Source organism: Mauremys mutica, chromosome 19, assembly GCF_020497125.1.
Source record: "Mauremys mutica isolate MM-2020 ecotype Southern chromosome 19, ASM2049712v1, whole genome shotgun sequence".
Classification (NCBI taxonomy): domain Eukaryota; kingdom Metazoa; phylum Chordata; order Testudines; family Geoemydidae; genus Mauremys; species Mauremys mutica.
The window spans coordinates 20,288,697-20,304,293 of NC_059090.1; the positions used below are offsets into that span (position 1 = coordinate 20,288,697).

Below are 15,597 nucleotides of genomic sequence, written 5' to 3' on the forward strand. Positions count from 1 at the left end.
GTTGAAATTCGTTGGAGCAGCACTTTGGAAAATTTGCTCTGGAGCAGAAAGGTAGATGCAGAAAATGAGCCATGTCAAATATACGCACATCTGATTTTAGCATAACCACCTTCCTTCTTGAAGCATGAACCAATTACTAATATAGTTTTCCTTCTTTGATGGAAATGACTATTTTGCTAGTCATTACTCTTCTAAGAAGAGTAATCATTTCAGTGCTTTAGGCAAACTTTGTTTTACCAGTATAGAAAAATAATTAATAAGAGGGTGATAATTCTGTTAAAGTTAAATTTTACAAACTGACATATGAATCAGAATGTAAGTACATAGTCTTTTTCTAATAGACGTACTTGAAAAGTTGCAATGAAAAATTGACATTTGCTTGTTAGAGAACCCACTACTGACAGATCTCTGCTTTGAAGCCAAACATGGTAAGTTTATTTTACCTTGTATTACTTTTAAATAAGCTGAAATATTTGAGTATTACCAACTTGCCAAGTATTTTCATTTTTATCACAGCTAATCCGCTCCTACCCTTTAGGATTCAACCAGAAACCTTCCCATGTGTGTGAAAATACAGCTGGAAAATCTGACAATTGACTGACTCTCTTCAAGTTATCTATTAAAAACATCAAGAAAAGTTCAGCAAGTTCTCACCTTTGTGGTATCATGTGCATCCAAAATGTCTTCTACGATTTCAGACAAATTCATGCCCAATTCCTTGACAAATGGATTAGAAAATACAGTGTTTAGTACATTATTCCAGAGCTATCCATGTCGAGAGGAGGAAAAGAGTAAACATTTAACTTTCAGTGATTTTTATTAAGTATCTGGGAGTTTAAAATTTGGCGTCTTCATGTCAGCCATATTTTTATATCTAAATAGCTCTTTGTACTATAAGCAGCAGCAGAAATTACAGAAAATAATTTTACTTTTGTTAGAATCAGTATAGGGTACATTACACAAGGTCAATTGCATACATACCTTTCCTCAATTCAGACATTTCAAGAGGTTGTTTTAGTGACATCTGTCTCCAAATAACATTCATACTGTACTTTGAAACCTAAAATTGATTCCTATTTTTCAAAGGCTACTATAGAAAACAATAGGAGATGACTTAAAACATAACTTACAGGTATCTTATCGGTACGGTTATCTTTCCAGACCTCTAAAAGTGCAACTACCATTTCTTTAAGTTCAGTGCGAGACAAAACTCCATCTCTGTCAACGTCAAAAACCTTAAAGCAAACTGAAGGGGGAAAAAAAAGGATTAGTTTTTCACGTTAAAGCTAACTGACAACTATGTTCTAATTAGGGCTACTGCACTTGGTCACTTCATTGCAGGGCAAAACCATGCAAAGTCACAAAAATGTGACTTAACTGACAGTTTTGAACTTCACAATATAATCTGGGGTTGCTTGGTTGTGGTAGTGAGGAAGAGGAGCTCTCTGCTCAACCTGATATTCAGATTTTCCCAATTCCTTGATATCTGATGTAACACGGCATGGAACAAATGTATATTCAGAATCTGTAGTTTCCCAGCTTGATGGCAATTTTTAAGCTACATAGATGCTGTCATTTTTTCACCTACATAGGTACATCACAAAATTCAGAAAACTCATAAGGAGCCAGTTGAACGAGACTGACAATAAGAGCAAACTGGTTCATGCCAATGGTGTGGTTAGGAGTGGTTAAGCACTGCAATAAATTACCTAGGGAGGCTGTGGAATCTCCATCATTGGGGATTTTTAAGAGGTTAGACAAATACCTGTCAGGGATGATTACAATAGGAAATAAACTAGCATGAGCACAATTTACTGAAAATCTCATAGGAAGTCCAAATGTTTACATCTTCCATTTTTCTCTATATAATGGAATGCAGACTTTAGCACCACGTATGTGCTAATACAGTTTGTATATATGAATAGTTAGCAAAATTAAACTACTAAAATAACTTACTGAATACCAACTTTAAAAAAAAATTCTGAAGAGATTTATAGCTGGAATGAAGTCACAGAATAACTCACATGAATACATGAAATAATAAATGTTAACCATGTTTAATAAAATAAAGCCTTCATATTTAAACTTAATTCAAGATACAATTTCTAGGTTTTTTCCCCTCCCTCTATCTCCTTCTCAAGTACAGAGTTAAAAATATGTAAATTAAATAAATTTGATTGACAAGAATTGATCAGATTTTTTAAAATTAGAAGCTTAGTGGGCAGTATTTTGCACACTCACATTTTTGCCTTTCTGCCAAGGGTCCCCTGCAACATGCCGACAGCCCACAGGAGATTTCCTTAAAGTCTATGTGATTGTCACGATTTTCGTCAAAGGCATTAAACAAACCTACAAACCACAGAAGCATCACCACACACTGAATCTGATCAGACAAACTCACAAACAATATTTAGCACTTACATAATGCTTTACATCTTCAAAGCAAGGTACAAACATTAGTTACAGTAATTAATCCTCAAAACCTGTGAGGCAGATAATTAAGCATTATTATGCCCATTTTATAGGATAGGAAAACCAAAAAAAGCATGTTAAGTGACTTACCCATAGCTAGACAGAGCCAAGAATACAAAAACCTCAGGAAATTCCTGGCCAACAGTCTCATTCTTAGACCATGCTCTCTTCCTAATGTTTAATAATTTACACAAGTCTTTCATGCGTTTGGGGAATAACTTTAGTTGCCAAGGCTGTCAGGGTAATTTTTTCAAAAGTACTAAAGGGCCAGATTTTTAAAGGAGTTTAGGCACTTCAAGATACAGATAGGCTCCTTGGTGGGAGTTTCAAAAATGCCTTGGTGCCCAACTCCCACTGATTTTCATTTGAATTAGGCGCACGTAGGTGCTTTGGAAAATCCCACTATGCACCTATCTGCATCTTCATGCACCTCAATACCTTTACAAATCTGGCTCTGCACGATTTAGGAATCATCAATGGGACTTGGGCACCTAAATCCTTAGACACTTTTGAAAATTCTTCTCTCAATAAAATCTTTACCCTCAATGACTGAAGTGTACCATTTACAAAATAGATACAGCAGGTACAACAACAGTTCAGGCTTCTCCACATCAGTCCCAACTAACATGCCCTACTTGGGATACACACCACTTCTAGGACAGAAGAGATAGTTGAGTTGCCATGGTCCATTTAGGGGGCACATTCTAACATGTTTTAAATTGTTTTTGCTTTGTTGGGGACTTAAAACAATATAATCCAGCTGCAGATGTGCGGCCCCTGTATTTAGCCCCTAACGACATTGCCAACAACGTGGTCAAATAGTGACAATTGTGGTAGTTTTTGTGATACGGACACCAGTTCATAAAGAAGTGGAATGAGACCTGACTTATTCACATTAGATGGTTACAACCTTCAGTCACTACCAACCTGGCTAGGACTTGGAAGGGCCAACCTAGTTATGAATGGCTCTGTATCCCATTACCAAGCTTCTGAGCCAACTAGTCGCTTTCACCCTCTTTATCTTGAGCTGTTATAAAGAAAGGTCTCTTTAATTGACTGTAGGACAACATTTTAATTGAGCACACTGAATATCCACTTTACAAATTAAACTACTTGGCATTTTAAAAAAATCATTTCCATATTCTTGGCTAAAGACACAGTGGAATAATTTCTCAAATTAGAGAATTTCAATAATGACAAAGAAATTTCAAGGAATCAAAGTAACTTACACAACACAGATCAGAACGTTTGCCAGCTTTCCTGACAGTTCAGATGTATGCATCTCAGAGGAACTACTTCCTCTTGTCATTCTACATTTGTCAACAAGCAAGCATTCACAACTGCTTTCTGGCCTTTTTTTGAGTATTTGGAATTGAGAGAAATAAATCTTCTCTCAATATAAGCTTCAAAAAATGAATGAAAAATGTGTTCTTCTGAACACTAAGAAAGCAATATTGCATCTGTAGGAGAGCCTGGCTTTTTGGAGTTCTACAAATAAGCACTTTTGAGATTAAATTAGAGAAGAGTACCATAAGCCCCACACCAATACAGCTTCACAGAATGAATATTTTTATCAATGTCCCATACCTTCACTCAGAGATGGATGAATGGGAGGGGAAACTAAAGGGCCAAATGTCTCTAAATCAAAACGTCCAGTTCTTGACTGAGCCTTCAAAAGCCAATATCGTTTTTCAAGATCAATTATGTCTGATTCTTCCACTGTATAACCAAAAACAAAATAAAAAAAAATCTGACAAGCAGTACAAGGTCTTTAAAACAAATACTTAATTTATATCAATACAAAAAAAATGCATACTTAAGATTGTTTACATACTTATAAAGAAACTACTAGAATTATAACATTCACTTATGAATACATAGAAAAGTTGTTTAAAAATCCTATGTTGTTTGTAGGAATGTAGGAATATTTTGGACAGAAACTTTTGCCACTCATACAGGGAGTTAAAAAACAGCACAATGAAAACAGATTATTTCTTTAAAAAGAGAAACAATGAATCATTTTATGCCGGTTTCCTCCACCTACAAGTTCATAACAACAATGGAGAAACAAGCTAACTTTAGAGTTTCCTCACTTACAGGATTACTGCACATCACCACAGTTACTCCAGAGAGTAAAATCAATTACATTGTGATCTGTCTTGATATCACGCGTTCAAAGGTACCACAGAAGTGAACTTCTGCCAGCTGCTGAGTCTGTTGAAGTCTCTTCTTCTCTTTGATAAATTTTTCCCCCCACACTGATATCTAATTGTACAGAGAGCCTATTTTTTCCCCGCTTGTCCTTAACAGGACATCGCACATTTGAACACTGAAATTGGGATGTAAAATGAACATTTATTTCAAAGTATAATGAACATCCAAGTACAGGACTTAGCTACTTTATTGAGGCATCCATGTTGGAAAAAACTGTTCCTTAAAGCTAGAACAAATTCCTATACCAAATACTGTGACATTAAAACTAACAGTTAATACAACTATAACTTAAACTTACATTTAGACATTACTATCTTTCTACATTTAATGTTTATTTCCAACTATAAAATCATTTGCCTTTACTTCTTTTTCTTAATTATTGTTGCTATTACAAAAGCACCTGGAGACACAAAGAGTAGTGGGGCTCCACTGCCCAAATTTAAATTCGAACTCTTTAGGGCGAGGATTATGCTAATTTGAAGACAGGATGCAGTCATGAATATAACAAGGAATGGGGAAGAGGTGAAGGAGAAAACAGCCACAAGAATGTGCATTAACATAGGCCAGTGACGTGCACAACTAGATAAATTAAAAAAAAAAAAAGTAGAAACTAAGATAATTGTCAGATGAATGAGGTAAATATGCAAAGTCCCTACTAACCAATTAAATTTTAAAATAGCCAATGGGAAGAGTAAAAGGTTTCCACAAGAAAGCAAAAGTAAAACTCCACATGCAAACAGCAGCCTCTAGAAAACTGAAGTCTTAGTTAAATTTCTGTGCTTGAAGAAATAACCTGTTGAAGAAATAATTTTCCCCAAAGCATTTTACCCATGTGGTATAAGGATGCGTGTCAACAGTGCTTTAGGTTGGTGTGAATTAAGTGTTTCTCAAATATCTATTTAATAACAAAGCTGTCTATATTAAGAAACACCATGTGTGATCTCATTCCCAGATGGTTCTAAGCCCTTAAAACCATGCCAGCTTTCTAATAGGATTTAACTTCAGCTATTTGGCCTGGTTAGACTATAGAAACAAAACAATGTCACAAGGACTAAAAACAGAAGAGAAACAAAAAGAGGCAGTTTTAACATTTCACCTTTGCCTCAACCCCTGGTTTTAGTGGATCAATATAGGCCAATGTGTATTCCAGACATATGAATCTGGTCGGCCTTAATGGCAAAAAAGTTAATAAGAAGGGAACACTTCCCCATGCCAACACTGGATTTTGACAGGCAATTTACACTGCCCTATCAATGCAATCACCAGCTGCTTTTTGGTTTACATCTAACCATAAGCAGCATATAGATTTTGGGAAAATAAACAGTGGAATAAACTTGCAAACTTTAAAAATAGTTATGGATCACAGCCCAAGGTTAAAATTGCTAGTTTGTATTTCTTGAACACCACTCATTGGTGCTTTTCATTACACTGAAAAGAGGTGAATGACACAAGAAAAATGTAGTTGTATTAAATTTACCCTGCCCAGTTCAGATCACAAGAGTAACAATCACATTAAAATGAGCATGAACACATTTTAACAGCCCAGCAGGCATATCAATGTAGAGCAAGCTACTCAAAGATACCTTCAACACTGCACATTTGTAGAAATTATTCAAAAAAGATTACACTTGAAGCACAGAGTTTGGACTCCTGTCTTTTTTGGGTATCCTTCAACAAAATATTTAAATACATTAACGAGAAAAATGTGCACAATGAAACTATTTTGTTTCTACTGTTTCCACTGCACGTTCAATAGAATCACAATATTCCAATCAGAGCAGTTAGAATTATCAGTGCAGGAACCCATTATAATGGCAATGAAAACAGCTATTATATTAGCATTGTCATTACCCACAATAAATACTGCGTTGATGCATCCACTAACAACCAGCCTAGTATTTCACTGTCCAAGGAAAGTGACATATAAAAAGCAAAACAGCAGCATAAATCCTGTAAATTATTTTTAACATTCTTTCACAGTTTTCATATTCTAGACTGTAGCAATAACAAATGTAAGGATTAGTTTTTAAACAGGCCTTGATCCTGGACTGCTCTACTTTACAGCAACTTCCCACAGCTGCCTCAAGGCCACTCTGTGACCTGCTGCATACTTTTATGTCTCAGGAAATTCCTTGCAGGGTGAAAAGAAATTTTCCCGGGGTTCTAGCCCCACTCCAGAATCAGGTCCATGCTTTTTATCTTTACAGCTTCTTTAAGGCTATCGTTGCACATTCACCAGGCTGAAGCCTAGGTTTTTAAAGAGGTAAAAATTAAAAGCAGAAAAATAGGCGTTAAGCTCACACATCTGATACTTAAAAAAAAAATTTGTTAAAATATATGCAATTGCAATATTATCTATGAACAACATGGAACGGTTCTGTATACATTCAGAAATATAGTAAATACACCTCTACCTCGATATAACGCTGTCCTTGGGAGCCAAAAAATCTTACCGCGTTATAGGTGAAACCGTGTTATATTGAACTGGTTTTGATCCACCGGAGTGCGCAGCCCCTCCCCCCAGAGCACTGCTTTACCGCATTATATCCAAATTCGTGTTATATCAGGTGGCGTTATATCGAGGTAGCAGTGTATTTTTAGAACTGGATGGTACTTATCAGCTTTTGAATTTCTGACTATTAAGAATGACAAATTACATTTAGAAACTGAAAATATTTATGTTATTCCTTTGAGTTCACAAATAGAATAAACTAAACAAAAAACATTCACTGCTGTAATTTATAGGAACAGAGATTTAACCACCATATACTGAAAACGTGCACATAAAATAAACTTGATAAAAGGACACATGGAGAGTGCTAACAATTACGCTACGAAAAAACGGTTACTAACCTTTCATAACTGTTTGTCTTTGAGACGTGTTGCTCATGTCCATTCCATGTTAGGTGTGTGCTCAGCGTATGCAGTTGCTGGAGATTTTTCCCCTCAATGGTATCCGTTGGGCCAGCTCTAGTGCACTTACATGTTGGTACAGAGGGTGCAACCGTCTCAGTTCCTTCTTGCTGATAACTCCAACAGAGGGGTGAGGGATGGTGGGGCATAGAATGGACATGAGCAACACTTCATAATTGTTGTTGTTCTTTGAGATAAGTTAGTAACTGTTTTTTCTTCTTCTAGTGCTTGCTCATGTCCATTCTATGCTAGGTGACTCACAAGCAGGACCCCCGAAAGTGGGCTCGGAGCTCATGGACAGGCTGACTGCAACACTGCTCTCCCAAAACTGGCATCGTCATGGGCCTGTTGGGTGACAGTGTATTGGGAAGTGAAGGTCTTAACCGATGACCAGGTTGCGGCTCTGCAGATGTCCTGGATTGGTACCTGCGCGAGGAATGCTGCTGACAAAGCCTGAGCTCTTGTGTAAAGAGCAGTCATGATGGCCGGAGGAAGAACCTTCGCCTGCTCATAGCAAGCCTGGACACAGGCAGTTATCCAGGACGAGATTCTTGGGGATTCTCTCATCCTTTCCACTACTGCTACAAAGAGTTGCTTTCAGGGTAGCAGCTGTGCTAGTCTGTATCTGCAAAAAGAACAGGAGTACTCGTGGCACCTTAGAGACTAACAAAAGCTTATGCTCAAATACATTTGTTAGTCTCTAAGGTGCCAAAAGCATTCCTGTTCTTTTTACAAAGAGTTGCGTGACCTTGCAGAAGGGCCTGTCCAACATCCAATGTATGAAGACGATGTTTCTCAGTGGTCTTGTGAGGTTTTAGAAAGAAGACAGGCAAAAAAATGTTGTGGAATTCCAACACCACCTTTGGTAGGAAGGCCAGATGAGGGCATAGCTGGACCTTGTCACTGTACAAGAACACTGTATAAGGGGGTTCTGACGTCAGGGCTTTGATCTCAAAGACCCTTCTGGCCAATGCAATCGCCACCAGGAAGGCGACTTTCCAAGAGAGAAGCAGTAGAGAGCATGATGCTAACGGCTCAAAGGGAGGCCCCGTGCGCCTCGACAGAACCAGGTTTAAGTCCCATGGGGGGACTGGTTCATGAACCTGAGATTAGAGTCTTTCCAGCCCATTGAGAAACCTGACCATCATCTCATGGGAGAACACTGATCTGCCCTGCACTGGAGAGTGGGAAGGCTGAGATAGCTGCCAAGTGAACCTTAACAGACGAGAGGCCCTGATGCTTTATGTGGAGCAGGTAGACTGCAGAGAAGATCAGGACGGAGAGAGATTCCATTTGGAGGCCCAACAAGTGAAACGCTTCCACTTGGACAGGTAGGTAGCCCTAGTGGAAGGCTTTCTACTACCCAGCAAGACCTGCTGAACTTGATCCAAAGAGGCCTATCCTTCAGGGTTCAGTCATGCAACAACCATGCAGCCAGGTGCAGAGAAGCGAGGTATGGGTGAAATCAAGTCCGGGCAGAGTGGGAGCACAAGTGGAGCTGCCACTGTGAAGTCCAGAAGCATGCCAAACAGATGCTGGCATGGACATGCCAGTGCTATCAGGATAACCGTCACCTTGTCCCGTTTGATTTTTTAGGAGGGCCTTGTGAACCGAGGGGATTGGTGGGAAGGTATATAGTAGGTGGTCTGCCCACAAGAGCAGGAAGGCATCACAGAGGGAGTCCAGGCTGTGCCTGCGCAGCGAACAGAACTCATGCCATTTCCTGTTCTATCTGGTGTCAAACAGGTCCACCTGGGGAGGCCCCCATCTCTGGAAAATGGCACTGACAACCTCTGGATGAAGAGACCACTCGTGGTGAGGGAAAGGATCTGCTGAGGCAATCCCCCAGTGTGTTTCAGGCTCCCGAGAGATAAATGGGAGGCTCCCTCAAGGTAAATGGCGTGTCACACACACAAGTTTCACAGCCGAAGGGCCTCCTAGCACAGAGCTGAGGATCAAGCCCCTCCCTACTTGTTGATCTAAAACACTGATGCAGGACACCTGAGGACTACACCACTTTGCCTGAGATGTGGGGGAAGGAACATCTGGCAAGCCAAGTGTACCGCCCTGAGTTCCCGGATGTTTATACGCAGGGAGAGTTCTTCCTGGGACCAGACGCCATGAGCCCTGAGACGTCGGGGTGGGGAGCTCACTTTGGCAATGTCTGAGACTAAGGTTACCGATGGTTGAAGGGCCGCAAAGGTTACCCCTTCCATTATGGCTCCTGGGTCTCTCTACCAGGTCAGCAAATCATGGCCTGGAGACAGGGTCATGAGTATTGAGTCCAGGTAGTGTCTGCTCAGGGAGCAGACTGACACCAGTCACATCTGTATGGGTCTGAGGCATGGCCTTGCATACTGCACCACGTAGGTAGATGCTGCCTTGTGACCCAATAGTTTGAGGCATACCCGAGCGGTCATTATTGGGAAATCAGCTCTGATGTAGCTTGGAAACGGGCTTCTCGTAGGGAGGCTTTGGCCTGGGTCGAATTGAGCACTCCCCTGATGACCTCTATTCTCTGAACCAGGATGAGGTTTGACTTCTGCTCATTTATCAACAGATCCAGTGCCTGGAAAGCAGCCCATACTGTCCTGATGCTGTGCTGCACCTGAGCCTGCGACTGACTTTGATCAGGCAGTCATCGAGGTACGGGTAAGACTTGCATGCCTCGACACCTGCAAAAAGCTGCTACCACCGCCATACACTTTGTGAAGATCTGTAGGATTGCCGATAGGCCAAAGGGAAGAGCAGTGAATTGGTGGAGGCACTGATCCACTACAAACCTGAGAAATCTTCTGTGACCATGGAAGATAGATATGTGGAAATAAGCGTTCTTTAAGTCAAGGGCAGCATACCAGTCTCCTGGATCCATAGAGGGAATGATTGAGTCCAAGGATACCATGTGGGACCTCAGTTTCTTGAGATATTTGTTGAGGTGATGCAGGTCCAGGATGAGCTGTAGACCCCTGCCCCCTTGGCCTTTGGGATTAGGAAATATCGGGAGTAAAACTCCTTCCCTCTCATGTCTCAAGGAACCTCCTCTACAGCCCCCACAGGTAGGCGGGCTTGCACCTCCTGGACAAGAAGCAGCTCATGAGAAGGATCCCTAAAGAGGGATTGGGAAGGAGGATGGAAGGGAGGGCTGGATGAAAATTGGAGGGTGTAACCGACTGTACTCAGTACCCAACAGTCCAATGTTATATATGGCCACACTGGACAGGCAAGGCCACTATGGAAGGAGCAGCTGCAGCCAGGACGTCTATTAGGCTGTGTGCTGACTCCTTAAACTCAACTTCCAGGCCCAAGTTCACAGCGACCCTTTTCAGGAGTTGCTACAGCAAGACAGGTTGGTCCAACAGCTGTCATGGGTGGTAAGAAGGAACTGAGAGGGCACGGGGCTGACAACACCCTTTATACCAGCACGCAACTCCAGAGGGTACTAGAGCCAGCCCACTGGATACCACAAAGAAAAATCTCTGGCAATTGTGCATGTGGCATGCACACACCTAACATGGAATGGAAATCAGCAAGAGACTTGAAGAAAGTTAACTTTAAGGCCTAACAAAACTATGGTTAGGTTTTAAACCAAAATACACTCAGTATGTAATAAGTGCACATTTTTTATGATCTGGGATTGTTTTCCCATCACTCTGGTAGTAAAGTGCACTAAGGACCCTATCCCTCAAGATATGGGAATTGAGGGTACTCAGCAGCTGGCAGAGTAAAGAAAGACAGATGCGTAGAACAAGAAAGCACAACAGGCAACTCTTCCATTTTTAGAATTCAGCTGTTCACGCATGCAAGGCTGACCAATTCCTACTGACACCTTATTCTCCACAAGCAACATATACCATTGTGCTACCTCCAATTTCCTTTCCCTAAAAATCATGTCTGTTATGAGTCTGTGACCCCTTCCTAAGTACCTCCCTATTGTATAGTCAGAACTGACATTCTATCAAGTTATTTTTTTTTTACTGTAAAAATATCTAGGGTTTATAGAAATTAAATACAATATTTAAGTGATTCTGTAACAAAAAAAAGCACCAAATTTCATCTTTAGAACTTTGGCTTCAAAATACACAATTCCAATAAGGTAGAATAAATGAGTTACTTGATGAAGAGTTAAAAAATGTTAATTCCAAAACTACAAGGTATCACCTCATAAGCTAGAGATGTGGTTCATTAGGGTGAGGAGCCAAAGACGAACATAAGTTTGAAATTTAATGTTGTTCAATTCAGACAATCATACGAGAGTCAGCTTCCAATATAGAAAATGGGAAATGCATATCTATATTCCACTGCAGTCCATGAAATGTATCCAGAGAAGTAAAAACAGTGGACAACCTGGAATAAGAGGATTTGTCTCAAACAAAACCAAAAATCCTTGTGGATGTTAAACCACAAAATTAAAAAAAAGATGATTTGACAGAAGAGACCCACGATTTATTTGCTTAAAACAGTCACTCCGAAGCTTAGTTTAAAAGCAAATACCTTCATTTAATGTAGGTTTATCCTTTCCCTTTTAAAACATGAATAAAAACTCTGTGTTGCACAAAAATTAAGCTCCCTGGAAAGAGCAAGAACATCACACCCAAACCTCTCTGATTGTTTCTGGAGCACATTGTGAAAGCATTTTGCATCCTGGGTAGGAGCATGCAAAATGGCCGCACCTAGTGCCTAGAAGAAAAACAGGATGTTCTGCATGCCTGCTGTATGGCAACAACCTAAATGTCCTTCCAGCTCAGAGGTGTTTCATAGTAGAGTGGGTTTCTCTCTTCCAGGATGAGAAATTTAGGTGTGCCTGTAAGTACAAGTTATTTTCCCTGTAATTTGCCAGTGAAAATTCTAGGCACGTTTCTTTGTCTTTATCCTCCGTTTCACCTGAGTATATACATAACATACAAAAGAAGGTGATTCTAGTTATGAATCAAGGCAAAAAAATAGGTAAACTACATGTTTTAAGACTATTCTAGCTGCAAGTAGTCTCCTGAGTTTCCCTAGAATACTCAACTGTGATGGAACAAAGAATTCAGATCTGGGGCAATCTAAAGAATGACATTATTGGATTGTCAGGCAGCTAACTCACCAAGATACAGGTCTAAGATTATTAGAGATCAAACGGACATGGGAAAATCTGTCAGGAGGAGAGAAGACACAGCTGAGGGAAGGTGCATTTTTCTTACAGGTTTAAATGTGCTGGTGTATTGAGAAGAGGTCTCAGAAAGTGTCCTGTAAGGAGTGGAGTATTAAATTTTTCTGTTTCTTGTAGCTTCAAAACCCAAAAGTAAATGTTTGAGAGAAGAACAGGTTAGAAGAAATGGGCTACCCTGTGTGAGAGAGTTGTGAGCAAGTGTAGAAAATTGAAGAACATCATCAATTTCTCTGTATCGGGGGTCTGTATCCACAAAAACAACAAGGAGTCCAGTGGCACCTTAAAGACTAACAGATTTATTTGGGCATAAGCTTTCATGGGAAAAAAACTCACTTCTTTTCTGATTATTTAGATAATGTGAAAGACAAGTTTGTGCTTTCTATGAACATTTTTCTGCATGTATGTTGACCCTAGTTTTCTTTGATTGCTAGAAGTCATGCAAACACTATTTACTTAAGGAACTAAAAACAGCATATAGATTAGTTCCTTTTCTTTTAACCTACCCTTATTTAGAAATAAGGAACTATATAAGGATATATAAGCCAGCCAGTTTTGATGCATGATCTAATGGGTGGCTGGTAACACTTGACAATTACATAAGAAAGGATCAGGCAGTTAACACAATGTCTAAACATCTACCATCTAAGAGTAGGTAGTGGCAGCATAAACAGGCTTGTTGAGGCATCTGCAACATTTATGTTTAATTAAAGATATTGGGTACATTGACTGACAAGATACAAAAATAAAGGAAACTTAAAATGGCTTGTGTTTCATTAAAAAAACATGTTTGGCATACTTGGTTTCTTCAAAGTAATCTTAATTGCTTGTGCCAATTTAACCTTGGAAAAGAATGATTACCAACTAATGTTTTATCTGCATTTTTGTCAAGCAGTGCTTTGAACAGAAAAGTCATTGAAAAGATTGTTTTCAAACTGTCATCTTTAAAAGGATTACTAAAAAAAATGAATATGAAATCTGCTACACAGGTAACACCAGCCAGACAGGTCCACTGTATTGATTAGACTTACACACATTATATATTTTAGAAACCAAAAATAAGAAAGTAGAACATTCTTCATTTACAAAATAACCATGCTTTGTAGAATTCTCCATCAATTTCACTTATATAAAACTGAAGGATTATTATTTACAATACATGTGGACATGTAGTCTGAACGGGTCAGTGATTAGACCGTTCAAAATTCTTCAATTAACTTCTGTACATATAACCTTATAAATCCAACTGCAATGAACAGGATATATTCCTTATATATTTTACTTTATGTTGTAATCGCATGTTATCTATTTATTTATTTTTTTAAAACTTAAATGCCTCCCTTGTCCTATTATTTTTTTTTTAAACTGGGTGCCCAATTTAAAAACCACTTTTTACAACTGTTAAGCATTTATCCTCTGAAGACACAGCCTCCCTTCAAGGAATCTCAAGTAAAGCACCCAAAAATTGGGCATCAAAATCACCAGTAACCTCTGAAGATGCAGGCCCAATATTTGTAGTCCTCTGTTATTAATTCTGAGTTATCTACTTTTTGTGGTTTTAATCCTTAGCACTGTTTCATACCCACGATTTATTTTGTGCAGCTTACAGTACGGCATCATTGTATTGTTTTTTGTAATTGAAAATAATGAACACAGTAAAAGATTTTGCACAACATGTACAACGTCTGAAATATCAGTGTCTCCTAAATAACTGTCAGATGGCTAAAGAAATTTACATCTTGGTTCTCCAAATACAAAATATCATCATTCAGGTCAATAGGAATCTTTCCATTGACTTTAATGGGTGTTGAATCAGGCCTTAAAAGAGTTGGGCTACCAAATTAACAATGTTGTTAATGATGAAACTGACAAGAATTTATTTTCTATATACAAGGAACACACAATATAGCAACAGCCTTGAATAAAAATATAGATGCAAAATTTCTGGGCACAGCAACATACAACACGCTGTATATTTTTTAACTTTTTTGTGTAAGTATACATTTCATAAACGTTTGGTGATTTTAGCCTAATACGTCAAGATACACATCTATTACACACTGAGATTTAATACAATAAGTTGGTAGCCTAGGTCAAATAGCATGTATATATATTTTTCAAGTATGAGACATTTATATCTGGGTGGAGACCCCACTAGACTAGATCCTGTACAAATATATAATAAATGGTAGTACCTGCCCCAAAGAGCTTTTGGTATCAGAGTCCCAAAGTGTGTGTTCTCAGTTAATTATGTTAGATATTAACCTAAACTACTAAGGTCATCTAAATTCTTAGGTGGGGAATACATTTAAAGCATGGTAAGGATAAAAAAGGATAGTCATTGTTTTTGCACAAAGTTATAGTAGATTGATAGTTTAAGACAAAAGAATTTAGACCTATAATGTTTTTTATTTCTTTGGGTAATTTTAAAGATGAACACGTTTTAGATCTGTAAAATACTTTAAAGGGCAAGTTACTTTTTAACAGCAGTTCAACAACTACAATCAGAGCTATATTAAAAATGTCAAGTGCGCATCAATTTACAGCCTTCAAAGAGTATGAACTACTCACAGCTGATATGAGCTTAATAAGTCACGGCCCTTGCCACCCTTTATCTGTTTTTCAAAATATGAAATTTCTTGCACTTACAGTAGTAATACAATCATTTCTTTACAATACATATAATTAGAAGAAAGATTAACAGAATATTTTCTGCAGAAATATGGTACCTGTGGAGTTGTCAATCTACCACACACAGTAAAATAGTTTGAAACTTATTCACATTAATGCACAGAAAAAATCTAAGACCATATTCATATAGTTTTGTATCTGCTTCTTAAATATTGTAT

The 15,597-nt window shown here is 38.7% G+C and overlaps 1 protein-coding gene across 3 annotated transcripts in view; it reads right to left on the minus strand.

Annotated features, from left to right (window-relative positions):
* Positions 1-15,597, minus strand: part of USP32 (ubiquitin specific peptidase 32) — a 137,299-nt gene that overhangs the window by 50,224 nt on the left and 71,478 nt on the right. For all 3 annotated transcript variants that reach the window (XM_044994066.1, XM_044994065.1, XM_044994064.1), the window contains exons 6-9: positions 4,060-4,191; positions 2,242-2,349; positions 1,131-1,246; positions 655-717 (exon numbers count right to left, since the gene is read on the minus strand). In XM_044994066.1, coding sequence (XP_044850001.1) covers positions 655-717; positions 1,131-1,246; positions 2,242-2,349; positions 4,060-4,191 — 419 coding nt within the window. The remainder of the gene's footprint in view (positions 1-654; positions 718-1,130; positions 1,247-2,241; positions 2,350-4,059; positions 4,192-15,597) is intronic.